This window comes from Clarias gariepinus, chromosome 21, assembly GCF_024256425.1.
Source record: "Clarias gariepinus isolate MV-2021 ecotype Netherlands chromosome 21, CGAR_prim_01v2, whole genome shotgun sequence".
In the NCBI taxonomy this organism is placed as follows: domain Eukaryota; kingdom Metazoa; phylum Chordata; class Actinopteri; order Siluriformes; family Clariidae; genus Clarias; species Clarias gariepinus.
The window spans coordinates 1,833,527-1,850,610 of NC_071120.1; the positions used below are offsets into that span (position 1 = coordinate 1,833,527).

Consider the following 17,084-nt stretch of genomic DNA (forward strand, 5'->3'; position numbering starts at 1 on the left):
TAATAAAATGTTGTACTTAAGTATAAGTACTGTTACTTTAGTGAACTTTTACTGAAGTACAAGTAAAGTTACCCTCATAAAAATCTACTCAAGTAAAAGTAAAAAGTAACACATTAAAAATCAGTAAAAGTTACTGAGTTACTTTTTTTTACCAGCGGGGGTGTGGGGGGGGGGATGGAACACACTCACATAATGAATCTGTTCCCTTTGTTGTGCTTGAAATCAAAGTGGTGGCTTTAATATGACCAGGGGTTTGATCATAAGAATTTGTTGGAATTTCACTTTCAGCTGTTTCTGCATCACTGACATCTGTTTTGTCTCCATCGTTCTTGTGAATTTAACGCATTTGTTCTCCATCAATCAATCAGTGCAGTGGTTTCCGGGGTGCAATTTTTTTCTACCCCGTTGTATTATTTTTATTATTTTTCATTTTTATTCATTTATTTTTAACTCAGTAGTGAATATGATTTAAAATGTAGTGAAGTACAATACTTTAAACAAAATATACTTAAGTAAAAGTAAAATTACAGATTTTAAAAACTACTTTAAAAAGTAGAAGTACCCCTAAAATCTACTCAATTACAGTAATGTGAGTAAATGTAATTCATTACTTTCCACCTCTGATATAAACAGTATGACTACATATTAAATATGCATCATAGCTTTTACTACAAAAGACAAACCTGCCACTCTATGGAAATTCCCCTTTAAAAACGACGCAGAGGTTCATGGCCAGGGAAACCCTACAAAGTGTGTAAGATGCTTACGAGACATATGTTCTGCATCGCCCACATTGTAGGGTCAGTGATCAGAGTATTTCTGCAGTGATGCTCAACTACACACCGAACTACAGAAATTAGAGGGATGGAAAGGGCAAAAGTCTACAAAGTGTGTGTGTGTGTGTGTGTGTGTGTGTGTGTGTGTAGGTTGTAGTCAGAACTCTCATTTGTGAAAATGAAATGAGATTGAGTTGTCTCTCTCACAGCGAAACACAGCGATGTGAGAGATGGTGGATAGTTTGGAGATTTGTGTTGTGGTTTGGTGCATCTACTCTGCAGTATGTTCGAGTCAATGCCGTCAGTGACTTCTTCTAGATGCTCTTCAGTTTCACATTAGGGTTAGAGAGTAAACTGTCTCTCTCTCCTCTGCTGGAGTGTGTACTACTAAATGCATTTCTCATTAAAATAAACATTTGATAATTCTTGATTTTCAGACATTTATATGGTCAAAAACAAAAGAGACTGAAAATACTATTATATGTATAAATTATATATACTGATGTATGAGTCCAAGATTCAGTGGATTTTAAGGATTCTGTGATTCAAGTTTCTCATCTACATCTGCAAGAGTCCAGGGCGGGGCGGGGCGGCGCAGGGCGGGGCGCTCCTCAGGTATTACTGTATCTGTATCTTCATTCTGATCTTTCATTACAGCAGGTAGGTGTGTGTGTGTGTGTGTGTGTGTGTGTGTGTGTGTGTGTGTGTCTGTCTGTCTGTGTGTGTGTGCGTCAACAGGAAATGTCCTGGTTGACCATCACTGCAGCTGATTACAGTAACAGAGGGACATACACGTGTCGGTGTGAGGACAGTGAGGTCTGTGACGTGCATCTCTTCGTCCAGAGTGAGTGTCCTTCAGTCTGCAGTTGGTCCTGAGTGTGTGTGAGCTCCTGGTGTCATTGTGTTAGGAGAGAGTTAAAGTGGCCCTATTATGCTTTTTCAAATATGATCTTTCATGCAGTGTGTCATGTAGCTGTATGTGAACATAAACTATCTGCACTATCTGTGATGCCGCACCATAAATGAAGTTTTTGCCTATTAAAAAAAAGAGTCGGCTCACATTCGTCTAAACGAGTCGTTAGCAAATCTAATTTTTCTTTGTTTTGGATCCACGTCACTCCGTAACATATTTGCATAATGTTCGCCCACGTTCTATGTCACGAACAACCTGCCCACCATCTTACAATTAACGTTACCACACTGCACTGTGATCGAGCATTCATGCCGGGTTCGCTTAAACACTTAAAGTATAAAAAAACAATAAAAACGAGAGCACACAAAATTCTGTTTAACTGTTTATTCTCCACCATTCACCAAAACTGAACTTAACACTCGTGAAGTGCACATGCCCCTTACTCTTCTATGGTAAGCCCAGAGGAAAAAAATGCATCACACACACATATGCACATCACGAGCGCCCGTGCATTTAACATTAACATATGACACTTACCACTGAGAAACGTCCTGCTCCAGTCATGCTTGCGAAACAGTTTCTTGTCGATGTGCCACTTCAACCGTTTCATCGTCAGATTCCGGCTCGAATTCATACGGTTGTAGCGCAGCCACATAAGGGTTTTTTTAATATAGAACATAAGGGCATTAATACACATGCTGAATAATGAAAAACAGCGGTGCTTTTCTAAAAAGGACCCGTTCGGTTACATGTCCCTGGAGGGGAGGACAAGGACTGTGTTTTAGTGCCTCACTCCCCCCCCTCGTAGAACTACACTTCCTGGTCGCAGGAGGTCAGAGGTCGTAAAAGGTCACCTGATCTGCCTTCAAAGTAACAGCCGGGAAAGAGCGGGGTAGTAGTAGTGATGGTGCAGCAGCAGCACTGCCATTATTTGTTTGGACGAGAGAAGGAGAGATTGTTGTGGATCATTTTCTTTCGAAGATTTTTTAACTTGATTATCTTTGACTGGACATATTCCCCGGACTTCTCACCCTCCGTCATCGGCCTCTCGGACCCCGGTGAGACCGAAACATGCTCCTCTAACACACATACAATAAACACGGACTTCTGACATTTTCCACTCACTCGCGTTTACATACACATACAGTTTATTATATGTAGTTTGTAAATATTGTTTATATCTTTGTTTGGTTGTGGTGGATCTTTTTCGTTTACTTTATTTAGTTTTGTATAATACACGTTTGCTTTATCTACTTGTTTGTGTTTGTCCTTTTTGCTCACCGGCCTTTTAACGCAACACCGACACAAAGATAAAAGACCTCCGGATTTTTTTAGCCACAGTTAATATAAAATTAGCTGGTCGTTACACTGTAAAACCGACGCCATCTTTTCTATGTATTGACGCGTCTCCAGAGCCATCGTTCAGTTATGGTTATGGGTGTTTCGTTTTCCGACACACTCTTTAGCGGTAGACCAGTCATAAATCTTTGTGCCATCTGACCAATCACAGCAGTGAGGGCTCGCGGAAAGGAGGGGTTTAGACAGACTCAATCTTTAAACTGCTTCACACTAGTCGTTTACGAATCATTTAGAAATGGGATAAAATACACTGTATAAATGCAGATCATTTACTGCTTTCTGTTTCACCCAGATGAGGATGGGTTCCCTGTTGAGTCTGGTTCCTCTCAAGGTTTCTTCCTATTACCATCTCAGGGAGTTTTTCCTTGCCACTGTCGCCCTCGGCTTGCTCACCAGGGACAAACTGACCATTTTGATTCATACAAATTCACATTTCATACAAACTTAAATAATTCTTTTGACTGTGTAAAGCTGCTTTGCGGCAATGAAAATTGCTAAAAGCGCTATACAAATAAAATTGAATTGAATTGAATAAAATTAAATCTATTTTTGGAGAAAACTAAAGTGTTTTTTGACCTTAAAACTCAAACTCAAGTTTTAAGAGACTCATTAAGCAATATTAGCAACCTTTAAAATGTCATAATAGGGGCACTTTAAAAACTGGTTTAAGGACCATGGTGTCTCTGTGCTTGATGGACCAGCAGACTCGCCTGACCTAAACCTCATAAAGAATCTATGGAGGATTGTGAAGAGGAAGCTTCCAACCTGGGCTTCCATACAGTAAGACCTCAACAGAGACACAGACTGATCACCTCCATGCCACGCCGCATTGCTGCAGGAATTCATGCTCAGGGAGCCTCAACCAAGTACTGAGTGCTAAACATATTCATACTGTTCAGTAGTTCATCATTTCTAAGTTTATTTATTTTTAAATGATATTCCACATTTACATTTAGGCATTCGGCAGATGCCCTTATCCAAAGCGACTTATATTTTGATCTCATTACATCAGAGATCAGGGACGACTTGGTGGTCATGAGATTTGAACCTGGGTCCTTTCAAACCATAGTCCAATGCCTTAACCAATAGGAACAATAGTCTGCTTGATGGTGGGAAGAGGGTGGAGAAATAATGAAGGAAAAAGAAAAATTTAGAAAAACATTAGGTGAAATGTTATGACAATTCTTGATGTTTCCCTCTAGTTGTAGACTGCTAATATCATTGTAATTTTTATATTTGCAACCAAAATGAACATTTTTATGCATTAGGCAGGGGCAGGTTGTGGAGCTAAAGGTCCCAGGTTTAATTCCCAAATATGACTTTTTTTTTGTTTGTTTGTTTATCCAAAAATCTGACAAGTGTCACAAAAATTAAAAATACTGCCTAATTAATCATGACATGAGGTTAGGTTATTGTAAAAAATAGTAGAGTTTGTTGTTAAATGCTTCATGTTGTGTCACACAAAAAGTACATTTGACTGATATAATCAAAATAATAATGAATAGATTAGACAAGCAATGCAACCGTGTATTTGCCTTCTCTATATGACTGTGACCTGCTGGAACGAAGGCAAATTCATTACAAATGAAATATTAATCTGGTAATGTACTTTAGTTTCAGTCATTTTTAGTCATTTGAGTCATTTAGTGCATCACAACAGATTTACTAAATGACTCAAGTTATAACACAAACCGTCTCCTAAAATGAGTCATTCTCAAACATTTGAGTGGTTCTCAAACAAAATTTTCTGTCATTCCCCACTTAAAAGCATTTGGTGAATTTTCGAGCCCCACTCGTCAACAAAATGATAACGAAATCAGCCAAGTGTACTATTTATAGAAATATCAATTTCTTAACCAATAGGATCAAACAACACCGAGTTCAAAACAGATAAAATACACGTGCTATTGTTATAACAGGCTTACTTTCTCACTTATCTAGAGCTTTCTTTTAAAAAGGTCGAGTACCGCCTTAAATTATACATGTTTAAAAGCATAAACACCATTATTCTCTACGGAGCAACGAATGATTTAGGGATCATCGCAAAATGCCGCACACCAACAAAAAGGGTAGAACGATATCGATCTTCCCCTTTGTTGAGCACCTGAAGGATAAAATATATTAAAATATGAAATATTAATAAAATATTAATTTTCAACAAAAAATACAGAAACATCAGCATACACATTGGAATAAATGAAATGACATATATAATACCGAATGTTTCCTTATATATTGTTCCTCTCCAATTAACATGCAAAAACAAACATGGTTAAACCGTTATTGTTGCACTATGGTTCCACTTTTTCTCTGATGTTATTTTAATTTACTTGTATTAATGATCCATTTCTTTGTGTGTGATTGTTTAGTTTCGAGTGTCCGATCTTTATTGTCAATAAAGAAAAGCATGAATTAGAATAGGTACTTTCCTATTATTTTCCACTAATTCCCTCCCGTTCATTGCGCCCCACCTGTCATGTCTGTATTCACCACTAGTGGGGCGCCCCACACTTTGAGAACCATGGCATTAGGGTGTTACTATAGTCAGGTAGTTGATTATTCATTGTTTTGCACAGTGATTGATTTTAGAGCATCAGATTATAATCTAATATTAGTTAAATATGCATCACATGTCCGTTATAACGGTGTTATGCCGTGTGTGTGTGTGTGTGTGTGTGTGTGTGTGTTACATGTTGGAATGCCGATAGCAGCCTGCAGTCAGTTTGTACATGCAAGTGAAATGTGTGTGTTCACGTTTATTTTATTTATTTTACATGCAAAACGAAACGAGATGGTTTTCTTCAGATCGTAACAAACTCCCCCAGGACTAAGATCACATCACCGCGACCCCTGTGTGTTAATAAATACAGAGAAGGTGTCATTACTGGACAAATACACTGTGAACACATTAAACTCTGGAAAACACTCAAATACACCGCTGATGTATAAACCTTAGTGCAGGCGTGTGTCTTTAGGAAACGGTAATGTTAATACAACACAATATACAATATACGGTATATAATGTACAATATACGATATACGGTATATAATGTACAATATACTATAATGGTATATAATGTACAATATACAATATACGGTATATAATGTACAATATACTATAACGGTATATAATGTACAATATACAATATACGGTATATAATGTACAATATACAATAACGGTATATAATGTACAATATACTATAACGGTATATAATGTACAATATACAATATTCGGTATATAATGTACAATATACAATAACGGTATATAATGTACAATATACTATAACGGTATATAATGTACAATATACAATATTCGGTATATAATGTACAATATACAATAACGGTATATAATGTACAATATACGATATACGGTATATAATGTAGGCCTACAATATACAATATACGGTATATAATGTACAATATACAATAATGGTATATAATGTACAATATACGATATATGGTATATAATGTACAATATACAATAACGGTATATAATGTACAATATGCGATATACGGTATATAATGTAGGCCTACAATATACAATATACGGTATATAATGTACAATATACAATAATGGTATATAATGTACAATATACGATATATGGTATATAATGTACAATATACAATAACGGTATATAATGTACAATATACAATAACGGTATATAATGTACAATATACGATATATGGTATATAATGTACAATATACAATAACGGTATATAATGTACAATATACAATAACGGTATATAATGTACAATATACAATATACGGTATATAATGTACAATATACGATATACGGTATATAATGTACAATATACAATAACGGTATATAATGTACAATATACAATATACGGTATATAATGTACAACATACTATAACGGTATATAATGTACAATATACAATATACGGTATATAATGTACAATATACAATAACGGTATATAATGTACAATATACTATAACGGTATATAATGTACAATATACAATATTCGGTATATAATGTACAATATACAATAACGGTATATAATGTACAATATACTATAACGGTATATAATGTACAATATACAATATTCGGTATATAATGTACAATATACAATAACGGTATATAATGTACAATATACTATAACGGTATATAATGTACAATATACAATATTCGGTATATAATGTACAATATACAATAACGGTATATAATGTACAATATACGATATACGGTATATAATGTAGGCCTACAATATACAATATACGGTATATAATGTACAATATACAATAATGGTATATAATGTACAATATACGATATATGGTATATAATGTACAATATACAATAACGGTATATAATGTACAATATGCGATATACGGTATATAATGTAGGCCTACAATATACAATATACGGTATATAATGTACAATATACAATAATGGTATATAATGTACAATATACGATATATGGTATATAATGTACAATATACAATAACGGTATATAATGTACAATATACAATAACGGTATATAATGTACAATATACGATATATGGTATATAATGTACAATATACAATAACGGTATATAATGTACAATATACAATAACGGTATATAATGTACAATATACGATATATGGTATATAATGTACAATATACGATAACGGTATATAATGTACAATATACAATAACGGTATATAATGTACAATATACAATAACGGTATATAATGTACAATATACAATAACGGTATATAATGTACAATATACAATAACGGTTTATAATGTACAATATACAATTTACGGTATATATGCATCCTCTCCACTTCTCCACAGTTTGTCCCTTTATTCTGCTGTGCCGGTGTTTCCTCCTGAACACTTGAGGTGAGTGTTTATTACTGATCAGTGTGATAATTAACACTAACACCAGGACTAAACTGTGGATTCTCACACAGATCTACTGTCTCTCTTTACTCTTCTGTTAGACTTCAATCATTATTAGAACTCAGTCTCTCACTCTCTATATACTGGATGAAGCGATACAGACTGTGTGTGTGTGTGTGTGTGAGAGAGAGAGAGAGAGTTTTTTATTTCACCACTCCTGTTATTTTCCTCTTATCTCTATCTATCGCTTTGTTAATGTGAATGTAAATATTTGTAACGCCAATAAAGCACAGTTAAATCCTAAGTGACTCCCGCTACCGTCTCAGGACGAGAGTCTGCAGGAACAGGGGGGGGGGGGTATCTGTATCTGCGGGGGCGCGCGTGCACAGATGATTGACAGGTTTGGTAAACACAAGCTAATAATGACACCATTCAGTTGTTCAGTAGTTATTAGTTGTTATTCAGTAACTGTAGGAACAAATATCTGACTGATTGTTTAAAAAACACAGAGTCAGAAACATAAGAGACTTAAAACCACAGGTACTGATTCATCTAGACCGGGGGACTCAGTGGTGCGTAATTGCAGTTGATGCCCCTAGTGGACATTATGTGTATTACGAAAAGGAAATATGTGAGTCACCAGTGTGTGAGCTATTTATTTCAGCAGTCATAATAACAATACTGTATGTGTGAGGACTCGAGTTCGAATCCCGGCTTTACCGCCTAAACTTCTTTTAAATGATGATAAACCATACCCGATACCTATCCGTTCTATCTCATACAAATAAAATGAATCAGATATCTTTAAAATATTTCTATAGTTATTTTAACAACTTTTAGTTAGTTAGTCTTTAGTTAGTGTCTCTGTTAATTTATGTTGTAAGTTTATGTTGCATGTAGCACCTTGGTCCTGGAGGAACGTTGTTTCGTTTCACTGTGTACTAACTGTATATGGTTGAAGTGAAAATAAAGCCTACTTGAACTTGAACTTTTATCCATTTTCCTTTAAAAAAAAAAAAAAAGTTTTGTCTGAGTGATTTTACACTTTTACATTTTGTTGTATTTGTTGTTGTCTAAACTTATTTCTAAGTGCATTTGTCATAATTTAATCATTTTGATTTTCAGTCATTTATATTTTGATGGTCAAAAACAAGTGTTACTGTATCTGTAAACTTAATTCTGATCCATTACAGTGTGTGTGTGTGTGTGTGTGTGTGTGTGTGGGTGGGTGTGTGTGTGTGTGTGTGTTTCTGCAGACATGTGGATCTACACACTTCTGTTTGGGCTGCAGATCTTCAGCTGTAAGTTTTATGTTAATAATATGTTAAAACTAATCATTTATTAGTAATAATACAATAAAGACATTTCTAAGTGTGATAGTAACCAACGCTTCCTTTCCCTGTTTCTGTATCTACCCTCAGTCCCTCCCCCTGTGTACTATAACTAGCACTATAACTTTTTCTACTGATTTTAATGAGGTGTTTTATTATTCAGGGGGAGATGATCTGTGTGTGTGTGTGTGGGGGGATTATCTAAAGTTAGGTACAATCTCGACTGGTTGCTGCTGGACGCTCGAGAGCAGAAGTGTGTGTTAGGTTTATGTCCACTAAATTACTTAATCACATTTATTAAACCTGGATTTGGTGTAATTTTAATTGAATGTACATGAAACATGTAGAAAGTGTTTACATTGTGAGAATGACTTTTTATCTTTACATCCCTCACTGTAGTGTTTTCTGTGTTTCAGGTTTTTCTGTGTTTTAAAATTGATTACTGAAATAAAACTGTCATAACAATAAACAAAAACAGCAAACAAACAAATGAAAACAAACACCAGCAGTCAGTCTTTATATAACCTCATAACCTCTTAGTAGATGTTTATGGCTGTAGGGTCAGTGATCAGAGTTTTTCTGCAGTGATGCTCAACTACACACTAAACTACATAAAGGGGAATGTAAAGGCTAAAAGTCTACAAACCATCATCCTCACTGCCTCCTGCCTGAACGTGAACCGACACCGCGCCTCTCGTCTTCACTCAGAACTCTTTCCAGGCGCGATGTCCTCTGACACAGTGAATTAGAATAGAGACAGGCTCCGCCCAATTGCCCAAATAAGGAGACCGTTCAGACAAGAGGACTCTCCGCACTATGTAAACAGTGAATGAGAGAGCGCGTGCAGAAGTTTCATGCTACTATCGGCCGGCGCCGCGCGCTGTCAGTCCGTACACACCCCTCAGTGCAGTAACAGAGTGCGCGTGTGTCGGGAACAGAGTGCGCGTGTGTCGGTGTGATTTAACTTTAGTGTTAGAGAGTGCACTGTGTCTCTGTCTCTCTCCTCCACTGGAGTGTGTGGACAGTTTATCCCTTTATTCTGCTGTGCCGGTGTTTCCTCCTGAACACTTGAGGTGAGTGTTTATTACTGATCAGTGTGATAATTAACACTAACACCAGGACTAAACTGTGGATTCTCACACAGATCTACTGTCTCTCTTTACTCTTCTGTTAGACTTCAGTCATTATTAGAACTCAGTCTCTCACTCTCTATATACTGGATGAAGCGATACAGACTGTGTGTGTGTGTGTGTGTGAGAGAGAGAGAGAGAGTTTTTTATTTCACCACTCCTGTTATTTTCCTCTTATCTCTATCTATCGCTTTGTTAATGTGAATGTAAATATTTGTAACGCCAATAAAGCACAGTTAAATCCTAAGTGACTCCCGCTACCGTCTCAGGACGAGAGTCTGCAGGAACAGGGGGGGGGGGGTATCTGTATCTGCGGGGGCGCGCGTGCACAGATGATTGACAGGTTTGGTAAACACAAGCTAATAATGACACCATTCAGTTGTTCAGTAGTTGTTAGTTGTTATTCAGTAACTGTAGGAACAAATATCTGACTGATTGTTTAAAAAACACAGAGTCAGAAACATAAGAGACTTAAAACCACAGGTACTGATCACATCTGGACCGGGGGACTCAGTGGGCCTGTCGGACTCGCAGTGTGGATGTTCAGCGCCCCCTAGTGGAAGAGACAAATTATGTACAGTATGTGTATTATGAACAGGAAATGTATGAGTTATTTACCTCAGCGGTTATAATAACAGTGCTGTATGTGTGAACACTCAAGCTCGAATCCCGACTTTACCACCTCAACTATTTTTATATTATATCAGTCCATACCCGATACCTATCCGTTTTATCCCATAAAAATAAAATTAATCAGATATCTTTGAAATATTTAGTCATTTTATCCATTTTACGTATTTTAAAAAGTTTTGCACATTTATTTAAAAACAACTTTTTTGTATGTTTATATCTATCATATTGTAGCGTTTTTCTGCCGGAAAGGATGGTGGAGAGACGAGTGAGCTTATTTGCTGCCCAATGCAATGGCTGGGAGTACTTTATTAGGCACACAGCAGGTAGCGCATGAGCAGCACCTTCACTCAGAAACCTACATCCAATTCAGCTTCAGCCTGAACCGAAGCACATTTCACACGTCACACCCCCCACACACACAAACAAGGCCGAAGCCACTAACCCAAACACCCTTCCCCAACATGGTGAACACACCGACATCTCCACAAGGCATGCTGGTCGTCAGCCGCCGCCCCGCCCACGCCACACTGCCCCCATCCGAGCTGTGACCGTCCCTGGTCACTGTGACGAACTTTGTTTCGGAGGTGTGAAGGCGGTCGGCGCTGACGGTGGGAACGCCGGCGTCCTTTGGCAGGTGAGGGACGAACGCTAACATTGCTGAGGCAATCCGACCTCCACAGAGTTCGATGTTTCCTCGGCGTGCGGCTGGTAAGGCGCAAGACGGTCCCGGTGGAGCACAACTCGTGCCCGCCCCGCCAACCGCACCCAGTAGAAGACATCGGAGAGCCGAGCAATTACCGTACAGGGGCCCACCCAGTGGGACATTTCCGGAGGGGCACACCCATACCTGCTCTCCAACAGCAAAATCTCGCCCCCGGCTGTGAGTGTCCACGCCCATACGCCCCATAGGTGCCCCCACCCGAAAGTCTTGCAGCGGTGCCCGCGAGCGCTGGGTGGGGCCCGTCTGCTTGGCGATGGGCGGATCACGGTTCAGCTTTGACACCGGCGAAGCCACTGCGGGTGACGCAGTAACTCGGCTGCACGCTGGGTCGGACGGCTGATCACCGCCGGAGAGCCTGGAGAACTGCATGGGGAGAATGTTCTGCGTCGAGGGTTCTACATCATCATGGCGCTCCACTCGCCCGCAGTACGGACCATGCGCTTTGCTGCCCGGCCGGCGAGGTAAAACGCTGGTGTTAGCGCGTAGGTTTCCCCCTCGGTCTGCTACCGGAAGCTCTGCCCCCCGGGTGTGTGCTACTAACCTGTCTGGCTGTGGTTTGGGTCCTAGCAACCTGGCTACCCCGAAGTTACCACGCAGAGTTCCGCTAGACAAATTTAGCACCGCACCCCACCTTTGCAAAATGTCTAACCCCAAAACGCAGTCCTCCTCGACATTCCCCACAACGAACCCGTGGGAATAAGTTCGACCACCCACCTGGACTCGCGCTGTGCGACACGCCCGTACCTTCACATCTCGCCCCAGTAATCCAGAGCGCAGCAGCGAAACAGTGGAGCCGGTGTCCACGAGCGCCTGCAGTAAGTCGCCGTCCAGCACACAGTCGACGTAAAGCCCAGCGCAGCTTACCAAGCGTCCTACCGGCGCTAGTTTAGCGGCTGCTGGTGTACGCTGTCCCTCAGGCCTGAAAACGTTGTAGTCCCGAGATCCCGTGCCTCGGCCTCGCCGCGAAACGTCGGAGACTTGCTTGTTGCCTAGCCGCGACGGGTTGCCCTGTCCCCGGCTAGGTTCACGAACCGAGCGCCACTGAGCTGCAGCCGGTCGCTCGGCTCTTCCGCTGTGATGTACTGCCAATACGGGCTCAGCGCGCTCGGCCTCGCGCAGCGGCAGGTCGCCTTGCCGGCTAACAGCCTCCGCCCCAAGATCCAGCGCCGGGATTTTCTTCTTGCTGCTGCGCGTTGGTTGACGTGGTGTGCTCGCGCTTGCTCCATCGGGAACGCGCTTCTTCTGTGCGAGTAGTCGCTCCGCTACTCGGCGGCCCGCTTGGATTTTCAAAAGGTCCTCCGTTGTGCGCTCGAACCCGTTAATCTCCATCCCACTTCTGACACCAATGTAGCGTTTTTCGCCGGAAAGAATGCTGGAGAGACGAGTGAGCTTATTTGCTGCCCAATGCAATGGCTGGGAGTACTTTATTAGGCACACAGCAGGTATGGCATGAACAGCACCTTCACTCAGGAACCTACGTCCAATTCAGCGTCAGCCTGAACCGGAGCACATTTCACACGTCACACCCCCACACACACAAACAGGGCCGAAGCCACTAACCCAAACACCCTTCCCCAACATGGTGAACACACCGACATCTCCGCAAGGCATGCTGGTCGTCAGCCGCCGCCCCGCCCACGCCACAATATTCATATTAGTCTACAGGCCGAATTCTGAGTGATTTTACACTTTTACAGTTTGTTATATTTGTTGTTGTCTAAACTTATTTCTAAGTGCATTTTTCATTAAAAGTCATTAAAATGATTTTTAGTCATTTATATTTTGATGGTCAAAAACAAAAGAGACTGAAAATACTCTACAGTAAGTGTAAACTCCACGTGTCCAGGTTGATACCAGGTCAGCCGGGGGATTCAGCGGATCTGTTGGACTTGTAGCGTCCACAGGGGGGCGCTCCTCAGGGGTTACTGTATCTGTAAACTTCATTCTGATTCTTGTGTGTGTGTGTGTGTGTGTGTGTTTCTACAGACATGTGGATCTACACACTTCTGTTTGGGCTGCAGATCTTCAGCTGTAAGTTTTATGTTAATAATAAGTTAAAACTAATCATTTATTAGTAATAATACAATAAAGACATTTCTAAGTGTGATAGTAACCAACGCTTCCTTTCCCTGTTTCTGTATCTCCCCTCAGTCCCTCCCCCTGTGTGCGGTCATCTCTCTGTAACAGCTGAACTCCATCACCCCGCTCCTCTCCCCTGTCACTGGAAATGTCCTGGTTCACTCAGATGGAGCAACAGGTTTCAGAAGGTGGTGTCTCAGTGTGATCAGAGCTCCTGCAGGTCAGAGGAGGGGTTTAACATCTCTCATGATCAGTACCTGAAGGGGAAGCCGTACCTCACCATCACTGCAGCTGATTACAGTAACAGAGGGACATACACGTGTCGGTGTGAGGACAGTGAGGTCTGTGACGTGCGTCTCTTCGTCCAGAGTGAGTGTCCTTCAGTCTGCAGTTGGTCCTGAGTGTGTGTGAGCTCCTGGTGTCATTGTGTTAGGAGAGGTTTAAACACTGTACGTCTCTGTGCTCAGCGCTTCCTGTAGTGTTAAACATCACACAGTCACTATACGAGTGTATGAACCTCAACACTACACACACTTTCTCCTGGTGTCTCTAATTCCCTCACTTTCCTCTCCTTAGCTGTAGAGAGGCGTGTTATTACCCCAGGAGAGCCCATAGACCTGCACTTACCCCTCACTGACCAGGTGGAGGTGAGTTTTACTCCCAGTGACGCTGTACAACCATCAAACCTGCAGATCTGCACCGTGGACGAGGAGAAGATACACTGCAGTCCAGATTATAAAGAGAGAGCGTCTCGTCTCAACACTCTTCAGATTAAAGATGGGCGTGGCTCTGACAGCGGGAACTACACAGTACGGGACACAGTGAATGATGAGACTCTGGCCATCGTACACGTCCATGTGACAGGTGAGGGAGGGACTGAGACATCATCACACACACTGAACAGTCTTAAGATCTGTCAGGGATTTAGGGGCGGGGCTTATTAGACATCAAGTCAACCATCAGTTCTCAAAGTTGATGTGTTTAAAGCAGAAAACTGGGTGGGGATAGGGATCAGAGTGTAATTTGTGTGTGTGTGTGTGTGTGTGTGTGTGTGTGTGTGTGTGTGTGTGTGTGTTTTGCAGAGGAGCAGTCAGATCCCCACAGGAAGCAGGAGTGTGTTCTGGCAGTGTGTGTGACAGTGTGTGTGTTTGTGCCGGTGCTGGTTGGAGCTGGGTTTGTGTTCCTGTTAGTGATGAACCTGCGTCTGAGGAGAGAACTTCAGCAGCTCCGTGGCGGATCAGCTAACACCAGGCGTGGACAGAATGAGATGAACGGACACACCAACCACGATCTCACCAACCACGATCTCACCAACCACGATCTCACCAACCGCGATCTCACCAACCACGATCTCACCAACCACAATCACACCAACCATGAGGAGATCTCCGTACACACTGCTCTCACTGACCAGCAGCACTGAACTCTGTAAACCAGTACAGATAGTCTGATACTCGTAGTTATATCTGTCAGAACCACTTCATGAGTGTGTGGGTGTGTGTTTATTATCAGTCTGATCTTTGTTTTATATTTAGTTTAGTCCTGATCCAGTCCTGTATGAAGCCCTTTTCCACTTTTCTGATTGGCTCATCTATTGTCCACTTCTAGTTTGAATTAACGGCTAGAAGCTGCATCATCACGTGCGTTAGTTCGTATCGGTATTATTTTATTTTCATCGGCATAAGGTACATTTTATGGTTTTTGTTAGATAATTTGTAATTAAGTAGATACTTTAAACTATAGAATGTATTGTCTAATGTGTTGTTGCTAAATCTCATGTACTGTGCTTGTGGTATAACGGCTCCGTAGCTCTCGGCCTGTTTTCAAGTTCAAGTTCAAGTTCGCTTTATTGTCATTACAACCATTAGTACACAGTTAGTACACAGTGAAACGAAACAACGTTCCTCCAGGACCAAGGTGCTACATACAACATAAAATTACAACATAAATTAACAGAGACACTAAACTAGCTAACCAAGAGGCCTAGTTAACTGGCTAGCAGAGACAGGACAGAGAGACCTAACATAAATTACAACATAAATTAACAAAAACTAACTAGCTAAGTATAACTATTTTTACAGACAACATAAAGTGCACGTGCAAATGTGCAAACAAGAGCAACAACAAAGTGACAGTGCGCAACCACGACATAACAGAACATAAAATATGGTGTTGAGGTAGTGGGTAAACGTAAACATTCTTTCAGTCTCTGGTTTAAACTAATACTGTACCTGTATACTCTAATACTAATGTCTGTCACACCAGTTTAAATTTTAGTTTGTGTTTGTGAACACGTTTTGTTGAACACAAATAAACTATAGTAGTGTTTTTTTGTAACCTTGTGTAAATTAAATCTGTTTAACCCATGAATAAAATCTGCCTTTCAAAAACATGTTATAGTGTAAAAATGCATTTAGCATTTGTAAATTATCCTAAACACCTTTAGTGTACTGGTAACACATTTGCAATACAGTATTATAAAAGACTGTGTGTATGATATAATATAATAAAGTAGATTTGTAGTGTACTTTTTTAGTATTTGTAATTGGACAGACGTATAACAGCATGTTACTGCTGCAATAAGAATATACTCATAGTAGATTACTCGTGTAATTGCTGTAATGTACTTATAATACATCAAATATATACTTTAATTTCATTAATTACTATCAGTTATGTACGTTAGTACACACACAGCCATATACTTTAAGTGTACTAAGTATACTTAAAGTTGTTCCGCTTTAGCAAAAGAAAGTTTACTTAATACACTTAAAATTGTGCTTTTGTACAATTTAATTACAACTTAAATACACTTAGTACAAAATTAGTTGTTCCAAAATAGCAAACTTTAGGTATACTAGTCATTAGTCTGGAGCAAGTACACTTAAGTATGCTTTAACATGATTAATATTTAATATACTTAGCATAATTTTTTTTTTACTTGCGGTCTGATATACACAGCTGGTTTTTACTAAAACTGTATAATATACCCTCTTTTCGTTATTTAGATATTATATATTTTATTGATAATCTTGATTCTAGTAAGTCAGACATTGTTAATCTTGTATTAATTTGGTGTAAATACCATATTTATAGTTGTAAGTGGCAAAATTCCCTCCTTCATCTTGTTTATAACTTATTTATATTTTATATATAAACCTAGTTATTTCTGCTCATTTATTTTTAGGAATGTTTCAGGCTTGTTTTTGGTAGATTCGGTTTCATAAATCAAAGTTTAAAAAGTTCAAACTCAGTTACCACGGCAACTTATGCGGGCAAATTAACCTGGTCCGGGG

General features: G+C 39.8%; 1 protein-coding gene across 1 annotated transcript; it reads left to right on the forward strand.

The window, feature by feature from the left end:
• Positions 1–10,210: 10,210 nt before the first annotated feature.
• Positions 10,211–15,551, forward strand: LOC128508999 (uncharacterized). The gene is made up of 4 exons (XM_053480505.1): positions 10,211–10,298; positions 13,696–13,740; positions 13,861–14,157; positions 14,871–15,551. The coding sequence occupies exons 2-4, from the start codon at positions 13,698–13,700 to the stop codon at positions 15,209–15,211; spliced, it is 681 nt and encodes a 226-aa protein (XP_053336480.1). The 5' UTR covers positions 10,211–10,298; positions 13,696–13,697; the 3' UTR covers positions 15,212–15,551.
• The last annotated feature ends 1,533 nt before the right edge of the window (positions 15,552–17,084 follow it).